The 12,471-nt window shown below is 36.5% G+C and overlaps 1 protein-coding gene across 1 annotated transcript in view; it reads right to left on the reverse strand.

Moving 5' to 3' along the window:
- Window positions 1-1,828: 1,828 nt before the first annotated feature.
- Window positions 1,829-12,471, reverse strand: part of LOC132551478 (uncharacterized) — a 71,519-nt gene continuing 60,876 nt past the window's right edge. The window contains exons 8-17 of the mRNA XM_060215623.1: window positions 11,463-11,579; window positions 10,972-11,122; window positions 9,827-10,027; window positions 8,850-8,966; window positions 8,084-8,179; window positions 7,331-7,460; window positions 6,899-7,047; window positions 6,274-6,297; window positions 6,041-6,109; window positions 1,829-5,671 (exon numbers count right to left, since the gene is read on the reverse strand). Of these exons, the coding sequence (XP_060071606.1) occupies window positions 2,678-5,671; window positions 6,041-6,109; window positions 6,274-6,297; window positions 6,899-7,047; window positions 7,331-7,460; window positions 8,084-8,179; window positions 8,850-8,966; window positions 9,827-10,027; window positions 10,972-11,122; window positions 11,463-11,579 (4,048 nt within the window). The 3' untranslated portion in view covers window positions 1,829-2,677. The remainder of the gene's footprint in view (window positions 5,672-6,040; window positions 6,110-6,273; window positions 6,298-6,898; window positions 7,048-7,330; window positions 7,461-8,083; window positions 8,180-8,849; window positions 8,967-9,826; window positions 10,028-10,971; window positions 11,123-11,462; window positions 11,580-12,471) is intronic.

The following is a 12,471-nucleotide window of genomic DNA, read 5'->3' on the forward strand; positions in this document are numbered from 1 at the left end:
ACCTTCCACAATATACTGCCCCCTATAACACGGGGCCTACTTTGATAGACATCTGGTGGTCCTACCATATCTTACCCTTATAGATCCAACCTTTATAAACCTTCCACAATATACTGCCCCCTATAACACGGGGCCTACTTTGATAGACATCTGGTGGTCCTACCATATCTTACCCTTATAGATCCAACCTTTATAAACCTTCCACAATATACTGCCCCCTATAACACGGGGCCTACTTTGATAGACATCTGGTGGTCCTACCATATCTTACCCTTATAGATCCAAACTTTATAAACCTTCCACAATATACTGTCCCCTATAACACGGGGCCTACTTTGATAGACATCTGGTGGTCCTACCATATCTTACCCTTATAGATCCAACCTTTATAAACCTTCCACAATATACTGCCCCCTATAACACGGGGCCTACTTTGATAGACATCTGGTGGTCCTACCATATCTTACCCTTATAGATCCAAACCTTATAAACCTTCCACAATATACTGTCCCCTATAACAGGGCCTACTTTGATAGACATCTGGTGGTCCTACCATATCTTACCCTTATAGATCCAAACTTTATAAACCTTCCACAATATACTGTCCCCTATAACAGGGCCTACTTTGATAGACATCTGGTGGTCCTACCATATCTTACCCTTATAGATCCAAACTTTATAAACCTTCCACAATATACTGTCCCCTATAACAGGGCCTGCTTTGATAGACATCTGGTGGTCCTACCATATCTTACCCTTATAGATCCAAACTTTATAAACCTTCCACAATATACTGTCCCCTATAACAGGGCCTACTTTGATAGACATCTGGTGGTCCTACCATATCTTACCCTTATAGATCCAAACTTTATAAACCTTCCACAATATACTGTCCCCTATAACAGGGCCTACTTTGATAGACATCTGGTGGTCCTACCATATCTTACCCTTATAGATCCAAACCTTATAAACCTTCCACAATATACTGTCCCCCATAACAGGGCCTACTTTGATAGACATCTGGTGGTCCTACCATATCTTACCCTTATAGATCCAAACTTTATAAACCTTCCACAATATACTGTCCCCCATAACAGGGCCTACTTTGATAGACATCTGGTGGTCCTACCATATCTTACCCTTATAGATCCAAACTTTATAAACCTTCCACAATATACTGTCCCCTATAACACAGGGCCTACTTTGATAGACATCTGGTGGTCCTACCATATCTTACCCTTATAGATCCAAACTTTATAAACCTTCCACAATATACTGTCCCCTATAACACGGGGCCTACTTTGATAGACATCTGGTGGTCCTACCATATCTTACCCTTATAGATCCAAACTTTATAAACCTTCCACAATATACTGTCCCCTATAACACAGGGCCTACTTTGATAGACATCTGGTGGTCCTACCATATCTTACCCTTATAGATCCAAACTTTATAAACATTTATAATTGGTTGGTAGTGAAAGGTTTACTTAGCTATTAAAATACATTTATATGAACATTTTACAGTTATCAGATATATAAAAACTACAAAAGTAATTGAATTATTTTATTTTCAATATTTTTACTTTCCTCAGTTGCCTCCTGGGTTTAAAAATCTGGGCCCTTATCATCACTGATAAGACCTGAGATGTTGAAAAAGCAGGATGAAACAGTTGAATTCTTTGTTTGGTTCTACTGTATCTAACTCCAAATTTGTATTAAATGTGCTATTCACTTGGGTTTCTTTTGTACAATCACAGAAATTAGTAAACAAATTGTAAGGATTGCCATGATACAATAATGTCAATCACTAGATTAATCAACTACACACAAATAAAAAGGACACGATAGAGAGATCAAACATCACAAGGCACATTGGTTGTGTTAAACATTCAGGTGTGGAGATTCTACAACAAAAAATATCTAAGGAAAGCTCTTACAACAGCTCATTGAAAATAACTTATCTCTTACCTAGTTAGGTTTATTAACACTTTTCTATCTTTGTTGGTGTGTTTGATAATTCATGGAATTTGATAACCGCCAAAATTCGTAAATTCATGCCTGGCTTAGTTAGATATATCTAAGAAAGTCTACTGCATGTTCAATTCTACATGTGATTTCATTAGTTCAGGTTATCATTTTTAAAGATGTGAGACACACTATAGGCTAATTTTATTCCAGGATGTTTTCAAAACAATCCATGTCTCCCTTACTTCTATACAATCATTTACCTGATATCACAGTATGTCATATTTATACATACATGTATGTTTATGAAATGGAAATAAATACAGACAGTCAAAATAAGAATTTCTCCTGGAACATAAGAGGGGGTGGGGGCGGGGGGGATGGGGGGGGCTACTCTGCTATTACATAAACAATCATTTAGGATAAAATTTTCTTTAGGTTCACAAAATCACACATTCTATTATATATGCAGTGGTGTTGTGTGTTCATAAGGAACATATTGTTCAGCAACACATGCTGGCACTAAGTGGAAAGGAGAACTGATGGTCATCATACATTGATATACAACAAAATAAACACAGAAAATAAACTCTAATCTGACAAGTATAACATGGAACAATGATAAACGTCATAAAGGTGATTGATTGGTCACGACTACTGGTCAGTTATACATCCTCTGTCTGATTATCAGTACAAAAAGCAAATATTGGTCAGGAATTTGTTGATTGAAATTTTTCTATCAGTTGTCTGACCCAACCTTTCATGATGACCAGATTCTCTGGGTCCGAACTCAGCTGGTCAAGGCGACCAAGTGACCGAGAAGGTTTCAGTGCACCACTCACTGGTGTGCTAGAACGACTCCTGAACACATGAGCTGGGTCCGAGCTTTCTCGGATAAAATAACCATCTTCCCCGCGACAGGGAGTTGAAGCTCGCTTATATCTAAAACGTCCAGCAAAGGGAGACATCTCCCGTTCATCACCGGTTGACTTGCTGCAGACACGAACATCGCGTTCTTCACTGGATGGCCTGGAATTGCGGTACACCACATTCTGTTGTAGGCTTTCCATTCTTTGCTTTACGACAGCCCCTGGTTCCCTTGGTCCTTTTGCTATACCTGCAGGCTTATTTCTGGGAGAACTACTGACTGGTTGAACTTTATTTGACTCTGAAAGCATATTTGTTTCAGACTTCGGTTGAATTTTGTTCTCCAGTCTTTGCAAATAATCTTTGATTGGGAGCTCAGCCTTCGGCTTTGACACAATTGAGATGGGAGGTATGGATGAGACAGGTGAGAGTTTGCTAGAAGGGTCCAAGGGGTCAATGTCCATTTCACAATACACAGCAGAATCTCGAAAAGCCTCACCGTCATCAAAAGCCATGGAGAGTCGGCGTTCGTAGAAACTATCACCAGAAGAATCTGACTCTGAATGTCTTCTACGTTTAGAATCTTCATCAGCACTACGTGGAGAAACTTCTGTGTTACAGCTATCGCCAATAGAAAATGCAGAATCACATTGTTGAATATTGAGATTTTGTAGGTCCAAGAGTGTAGAATTATCCCTGGACAGTTCAGATGACATGTTATCACCATTTGATAACTCATCATCTTGCAAACTGCAAGATGGCTGCACATTTTCCTTGCTTTCTATCAACGAAAGGCTTGATTCAGAAAGGAAAAGTTCTGGTTTCCTAGAGATATCAGACTCGGCCATGCGCTGGCCGATCATGGAGCCACCTAGCTCACCCGACTGTAGCACTGACGTGATATCGGGTTCCCATGGCTTTGAAGATGTGAACCACGAGTTGACAGACAGATGACTATCTCTAATGTCCGTCTTCTCAGAGCCCAAATCACTGTTCCCATCATACGTTCCATACAATTTATTGTCATATGACCCTGAACGTCTATGCGTAATTTTATTGGCGAAATCTTGAATTTTGTTTTTCAGTGTGTCTACAATACCAACATCATGAGGTTCAGTTTCATCACTCTCTTGGCTTTCATACGATGATGATGATAAATTTGATGTACAAGAATCTCGATGAGAGACATGATCGATTGTGTCCTTTTCTGGCGTTATCTGAGTAATATTTGTGGGGAACTTTTGTGCCTCCAGAGATAATGTGGAATCAGATTTATTCAAATATTCTTCCATTTCTGCCACAATTTTCTCATGATCAAAAATCACTTGATCCATGTCGAAGGATGAAGATCTAGCTCCCTTCAAGTGTTCACTGGTTTGGACACCAACACGAGCGCTAGGTGTTGAGTTGGATCTTTTTAGAGGTCTATGTTTATGAATGTGAGGGAGTTTACCGAGAGTGTTGTAATCGTCTCCGTCCCGATCGTACGGTGAGATATGCTGCAGATGATTGTACTTACCAACATCTCTATTATGACCTATGACCCCTGATGGAAGACCAGACACTGAAGGGGTCCCATTTGTACTGACCAGATCACAATGACATGATGACTGATAGTGCTGACCACTATATCGATTGTTGTTAATGTAACTACTGAACACATCCTCTGAACTACCTTTGTCTAAATGCTCACGAGATGAGTTACCTTTACACAACTTTGGTATATCATCAGTAGAAAATCCTGTCACTGGCAGAGAATTTCTGTTAGCATATACCATCCAATCAAGACTATCAAGTTCACCGTCTGTAGAATGAGCACGCTGACGTATCGGTTTATTGTTTAACTGTCTCACATCTGCATTTGACTGTACCCACGGATTTTCATTCTTTAAAGGTGAATCACGATTTCCTAAATTTTCGACATTGGAACAACTTGATGAACACATTTTCTGGTCAGATGTCAGAGCCGATGATAAGGGTAACGGTCGAGTCAAGAAAACTGACCTTTGTCCAGTGTGAGCCGCACTATTTGGTGAATCCTGTAGGACCTTTTTTGAAAATGAGTCATTGAATGCAGAAACTGATTGTCCATCTCGTCGTAAATTGCTGAATGGCTCTTTAGATATTCCTTTAGTTTGAACATTTTGCTCACGATTCACATTAAAGTATTGCTTGATATCAATCACTCTCTTCGGTTGAGGCAAAAGTGCACTGAAACTTTCTGAATTGGTTGATCGTGGTGTGGAAGGACTCTCCATGTCTGAACTGTGTGTACTAAATCTCTTTATGTCCGGGCTGTGGTTACTAGAATTTCGTGTGACACATTTATCCAAGCCCCCTATGCCTTCACTGAGAACAGGCATGCTGGAATGAGTGTCTGCTCGGTAGCTATTCAAGCAAGGTCTACCGTTTGTGCCGACTTGAGACCCTGACTCTTCCTTGGCTGTTGACCCAAAATTATCCATAACTCTGTCCTTAACCGGTGTGTTTGGACCAGAGACAGGGACTTGTTCGTCACTTAAATCAACTGATCTTAGAGGCTTCATACGAGTTGCTATCCGGAAACTTCTTGAGCGCCTTGTAACATTATCCACTCTAGGTTTACTAGTTTCTGTTTCACTAACTTCCTCCTCAATATCTATTGAGGTAGACAACAGAGGGCGACCTCTCATGGCAGACTTAAAGCTTCGATTACGACCAAGGGCATTTCCTTCACATAGATCATCGCCAAGGAGACTGTGGTCGCCATCACTTGCCATTGCCGATACATCACTACCATCACATGACAATGAATGATTTATCTCCCCTGATGAGCTATAACCAGCCTCATCCATGCCCTGCAGAAACAAAAAAAATCAAGGTTTGAACCTCAATTTCACACCATCAGATTAAGGAAATCAAAATTTAACACATGGTATATGTAAGTGTCTCTGACCCAGTATTTTGTTGCACTTTAATGGTTTTAAGATAAAACAATTCCCTATATTACTTCCATGAAAAAATTCAACCTTTTTGCTTTTTATTTTTGCTGATGCACATAACACGTTTTACAATACATCAAATGAACAAATTTTTTCAGACAAACCACTATATGATGAATTTCACTTCTATATTTCATAAATATGTCAATTCACCCAAGTAAATAATTTTCATATTATAAGACATTATATAACATCATGTATATTGTCTTATTCTAGTATTCATACCTTTGTATTTGGTGTAAGGCTCATTTCTGATGCTGTAAGGAGGGAATACTTCCTTGGAAAGTTTGGTGACTGTAAACATAATAAAACATACTTTTACTTGATGGAGCAAAATGTGTTATGATGTTAGAAGAGGACATCCAGTCTCACCTTTCTGTACTAACAACTTACAATATTTACCAACTAATATAAATACATATCAATATCTCTTAAAGATAAATAAAAAGATTACTTACCACTCTAGGACTCACAGACTCCGCCTGGAATAAAAACATCATGACATTAGCACTATATATAAACAACACAAGGAAGACGACAACTTCTCCACAAACTTTCTCCACAAGCTTTCTCCACAAGCTTTCTCCACAAGCTTTCCAACAATTATACAGATTACTTTTACGACATTGAGTTTCTAATTGAAAGTTAAATCTGAAACAATATGCTGAAATTGATTTCAGTTGTAAATCATGACCACTGCAACATCTTTACAACAGTAAAATCTCAACAAGGTGTACTGTTACCCTATAATATAACCATGTGTACCCTTGTATTCAAAATCCTTAAAAGACCACTATTTATGTTGGGTATTTGTTCGTCCGCCATTCTTAACTCAGTCTCATATCTTTATGCACACCATATTTTGTTTGTTCTTTCCATTCCACCAACCCATACCTACCCATCGCTGGTCTTTCCAATCCCAACCCTATACCTACCCGTCGCTGGTCTTTCCCGTCCCCAGCCTATACCTATCGGTCACTGGTCTCTCCCTTCCCCAGCCTATACCTACCCGTCGCTGGTCTCTCCCTTCCCCAGCCTATACCTACCCGTCGCTGGTCTTTCCTGTCCCCAGCCTATACCTACCCGTCGCTGGTCTTTCCTGTTGTGTGGTTTCAGGAGATCTGATATGACTGTGCCAGATTTACGTCTCATTCTGTGTCGTTTCTCAAGATACTCTGGTGCATTGTGGTAATGGATCTTCTTTGCACCAAGGTCAGCTGGCGATACTGATTCTGTAACAAACATTGGATACAAGTTAATGAAATATCTTTATCTACATGGTAAGCTTTGATAATAATGGTGTGTATCTAACTCTCATGAATATATCTATAGATGAAATATTCCCACAATAAGCAAAAGGTGGTAAACACGTTTTCTCCCAGTCAAAGAATGGGCTTATTACAGGACAATGAATCAGAATTATATCTACTTAACAGCAGAACACTATGAGAGTGATCATCATTTGGGTTGATTCACAGATATAAATACAATAATACTTTATCATTGTATACTGACCCTCTTCTTTGCTCTTGCCCAGTTGCATCACGAGACCTTTTGCTTTCTCTGGTATCTTGTCCTTGTAACTCTCGATGATGAGTCTCTTGATCTCCTGACACCACTTATGTTTCTGGTCAAGGTTCCTGGCCTGATAAATAAAGTGACAAAAAAGATCAGGTAAATATCATATTACAGATCACAATATCATCCTCAATTTTATACTTCTTATTTGTTTTTATTTTTTTGTTTTTTTTAATACGTCTCATTTTTTGTTTTATTTTTAAGATCACTACATGTATGTAAAATATGGTGAATAATTATAAGAACGTCAAAAGATTACGATCATACTGTCACATCCAATCTAACTGATTTGTAACAACTACTGTATATTATGTCACATAATTCAGTGCAATGAAATTTGAGCAGATCACAAATTTTAAGCAAATTAGCACAAAGGTAAATTTGTGTATTTGCAACATAAATGCACTAAAGCAACTTGTGCTCAAAAATCAGTAAACATAAAAGAACTGATTAAACTTGCAGTTATTTGATCTCATACAAATGATTTTTAGCTTATTTGGGGAACATGACAATGAAATGGTAGCAAACATTTCTTCCTTATCTAATTAATCTCACACTTTTTTTTTCTTTTTTGTTTTCTTTTTGATCATGAACTATTTAACTTGGTTTCATAAGTGGCACACATTATCAGAAGAGTTTCCGTGTTATCCTGAAAATTGTGGTTATTTGTGAAATACTGACAAAACGCACCTGAAGTGTATGTTGGCCCCGAGGATTGTCAAAAGGAATGATCTGAAAACTTAGTGGTTCCTTTGGCAGACTTTCAACAAGCATCAAATTTGAACACTACAACAGAAATGTTAGATATCATTAGATTTATCTCTAACACTTTACGGTTAAGGAATGTGTATTCAACAACATGTTAGATATCATTAGATTTGTCTCTAACACTTAACGGTGAAGGAATGTGTAATCAACAACATGTTAGATATCATTAGATTTGTCTCTAACACTTTACGGTTAAGGAATGTGTAATCAATAACATGTTAGATATCATTAGATTTATCTCTAACACTTTACGGTTAAGGAATGTGTAATCAATAACATAATACAACTTTGAGAAATAAACAGATCACGTTTATGTAACATCCTAGAGTTGTCTCCCCTTAACTGATATTTCCAACTTTTATGTAATATTCTAGAGTTGTCTCCCCTTAACTGACATGGACATTGTATTAACAACATAGATAAAAGGAATCTAAATTGACACAAGAATGTTACATTAAATTTCTTTTTGTTGTTTTATCATACATATATTTATCAAACATTCTACTTTGTCAAATTGAAATTGGTGAGTCCATATTGTCTTTACTCATTAATTAAAAACCTAATTATGGCAATTAATCGACATCTATTTCATTTAATTGACATGCACAAATAATTAAATTTGGTCTGTATTATTCAATGTTGAATGAGAATCAGCAGAAATTTATTAGATAACAAACATGTTACATACCAAAATAACACCCTTGCTACTAAGCATAGAGTCTTCTTTCTTCTTGGCGATAAGAATCCCTTTCTCAAACAGAAACACGTGTCGTGATGTCTTAGCTCCGTAGATACGAAAACTTCCCTGAATAAACAGTATCATTTACTACTACATCACAGGAAAGAACTTTTGTCATTCATTGTTTAAAGTCAGCTGGAATTTGCGAATTTTGCAGTTTCAACTTCTTTCCATACATATAGAATACAATTCACCACAAGCAATTACTAAAATTACAAGACATTGAATTATGACAAATATGATTTCAAAAGATGTGAAAAAAAAATAGAATTCCTGAAAATTCTTAGAAGAATGAAACATTTACATGGTGCAGTTAGATTCATAATTTGGCTCTACTGTATCTGGTTTGAAATTTGTATTAAAACATCCCAATCTCTTGGGTCTTTTGTCTTCAGGAGATTCATGTATGAAACAATCAAATGCTAAATCAGTGTTAGTCAGAATTCTTTACAGTGTCACAAGTTGTCCTACAATATATGAAGGCATTATAAAGAGGTATGGCCATGAACCTAGGTACAGGTATATAACTGAAGTTTCAAGAAATAGATTTAATGATAAACTGTTTCTAGTTCAAAACAAAGGAGTGGTTGATGTTATATAAACATTTCATTGTACCTTACAATTGAAAAATGAAAATTTTGAAATTTTAATCCAGTTTTGTCACAGCAATTAGCATTGTTACAATATATAAGGCACATTTATCACTTGGCATTTACAGAAAAAAATACCAATACAAATATATTCCTTGTGAAAACATCAACATAACAATATACTTATATATTTTACTTATGTGAAAATCCTTGGCAGATCAGATATGGTGTCATAGTTTAATTCCATTTCAATATACCTCAAAAATGTGAAAAAAAAAAAATCTCCATGTGATCATTTGGTTTTTTACAGTGATGAAGTAATTAAGGTGTTTGTACCTCGAGGACAAGTTCTCCGATTCTCGTCAAGTCCTCGCCTTCGTATTCTTCTAATTGTGACTGGATCTCCTGAACTCTGACAGCATGTTCATGTTTACGTTTCATCTCATTAATATGCTGAGCCATGCCTGTCATGTGATCTAAGGCTGTCGTCAGTACCTTGTGTCCTGGATCTTTCTTGTCATAGTTTTTCAGGATATTCTGTCAGAATATATCAAAATTATTCTATGAGTATAAGATGTCAGAATTTATCAAAAGTTTTCTACAGGTAGAAAATGTCAGAATTTATCAAAAGTTTTTCTATTTTGACATTGAAACACAACTGATGAAGGAAGACAATTTTTAACCTGTACCCTGTCTGAGCCTTGAATTCACAATCTACAACAACAAACTGCCTCGCCAGGAAATTCTACAACTGCCTCACCATTACACCATCTTGATACCCCCCAATGTTTGGAAGTTGTAGTAAATAGACAGCTTAAAAAAATCTAAAAATGATCACAGTGCCAAACTTTCTATTAGGTGATATAAACAATGTTTCCATATACACGGAAACAAAAGATACAAAACTCTTGTACAATTATGACAGGTAATTCAAATCTGGAATCTTCAGATAAACAGACATTACTGAAGAAAGAAGATAATTTTTTACTTGTGTGCTCATTATCTGCAGCATCAAATCGCCTAACCAAAGTAATACATTTTCTCCCAGAAGTTATCAGTGGTGCTGGCTCTCACTTGTGATAGTTTTCAGATATTCATCAAAATAGGAAATTGGATTTTAAGATAAAAAAATATGGTGTCTAGTTAAAAGTGATTTCCTCTCTCCATTTTACAGCTGGTTATATCTTTAAACCTGAATGGTTTTTGTTGGTTAACATAGTTATATCTTTAAACCTGAGGGAGGTATTTTTGGTTAACATGGTTATAACTTTAAACCTGAGGGAGGTATTTTTGGTTAACATGGTTATAACTTTAAACCTGAGGGAGGTATTTTTGGTTAACATGGTTATAACTTTAAACCTGAGGGAGGTTTTGTTGGTTAACATGGTTATAACTTTAAACCTGAGGGAGGTTTTGTTGGTTAACATGGTTATAACTTTAAACCTGAGGGAGATTTTGTTGTTAAGAAACATGATACAAACATGAAGCAGAAGGTGGTACTTGAGGACTCGCTGGACAGGTTTCAGGAGGTAAGAACCGAGGGGTAAATTGTGGCCAAGTCTCTGTTGCTGTTTCTTCAAAAGTTCACACAAATCTGGATCTAACATCACTTGTGTCAATACCTCCACCGCACTACAACAAAAACAAAGCTGTCAATTACTTACAAAATAATTTTGTTTTTAAACAAGTTCATTAAAATCAGAAGTCAGTAAAATACCTACAAATATTACTGCAGTGTATTCATGTAATGATGAACATTAGTATTTATTTAAGTTGGTTTTTTTTAATTCAAAGGTCAAATGTTATTTTGTAATATCATGCTTTTGTCATCCTAAAACCTTTAGAAAGCAAATTATTATCCGCTGTTTTAGGAAGTGAAAATGTGTATGTTAATACCAATTTTGAATTTTAAAGATGTCTATTCAAAGTTACCCAGAATCCAATGGGAAAGTGACCTAAGGTAATGTAATACCTGGGGTAGTTTGTGCAGTAGTGGGCGTAGATTACAAATCCTTCATTATGTCTGACAAAGCAGTCTGCAACCTTCAGCGGGTTGTCTTCACAGAGTTCTAGCTCCCCGAGGAACACTCTGTCAATATATACAATGAAATCAGAGTTTATAATAAATGTTTAGTGGGACTGTATCATCTAATTGTACAGAACCAATTATTGTCATCAACATTGTGTTCTTTATGCTAGATAAGAGCTTTTTTGTGCTTCATATCAATCATAATATTATTTATTCACAACAAAAAAACTTATACATAGCTGAAGACTAAAAGTCATCAAAGTAGATCTCAAAATATTTGGACTCTAACAAACTGAAATAAAACCAGTAGAATTTGCTGCTTTGAAATCTTAGGATTAGAAAAATTTTGATGAAGAAATATGCATTTTAATTGAATTTCATTTATCACAGTTCAAATTTAAATCCCTCATTCCTAGGTTAAATGGACAGACTTGTATATAAAATGTCATGTGACAACATTAGAGAGGGAATTGAAATGTCAAATTCAGTACATATATATATATATACATATACAATTTAAATTAAACTCTTAATGCCACATGCATATTGCTGATTAGCTGTCACCATCAGACACGCTGAGAGTATTAAATCTTCCCACATGTCTGTTCAAATTTTATTTCAGTTTCAAGTACAAAGTTGTCTTGCTTGTGTATTTGGACACAGGAATATCAACCCTTTACCAACACACTACAGAATTAGACAATCAGGCCCGGGAGTATGAGCCTTTACCAACACACTGCAGAATTAGACAACTAGGCCCAGGAGTATGAGCCCTTTACCAACACACTGCAGAATTAGACAACTAGGCCCAGGAGTATGAGCCCTTTACCAACACACTACAGAATTAGACAATCAGGCCCAGGAGTATGAGCCCTTTACCAACACACTGCAGAATTAGACAACTAGGCCCAGGAGTATGAGCCCTTTACCAACACACTACAGAATTAGACAA

The sequence above is a fragment of the Ylistrum balloti genome, unplaced genomic scaffold (genome assembly GCF_031769215.1).
Source record: "Ylistrum balloti isolate Yb309-2 unplaced genomic scaffold, AGI_CSIRO_Ybal_v1 Utg370200, whole genome shotgun sequence".
In the NCBI taxonomy this organism is placed as follows: domain Eukaryota; kingdom Metazoa; phylum Mollusca; class Bivalvia; order Pectinida; family Pectinidae; genus Ylistrum; species Ylistrum balloti.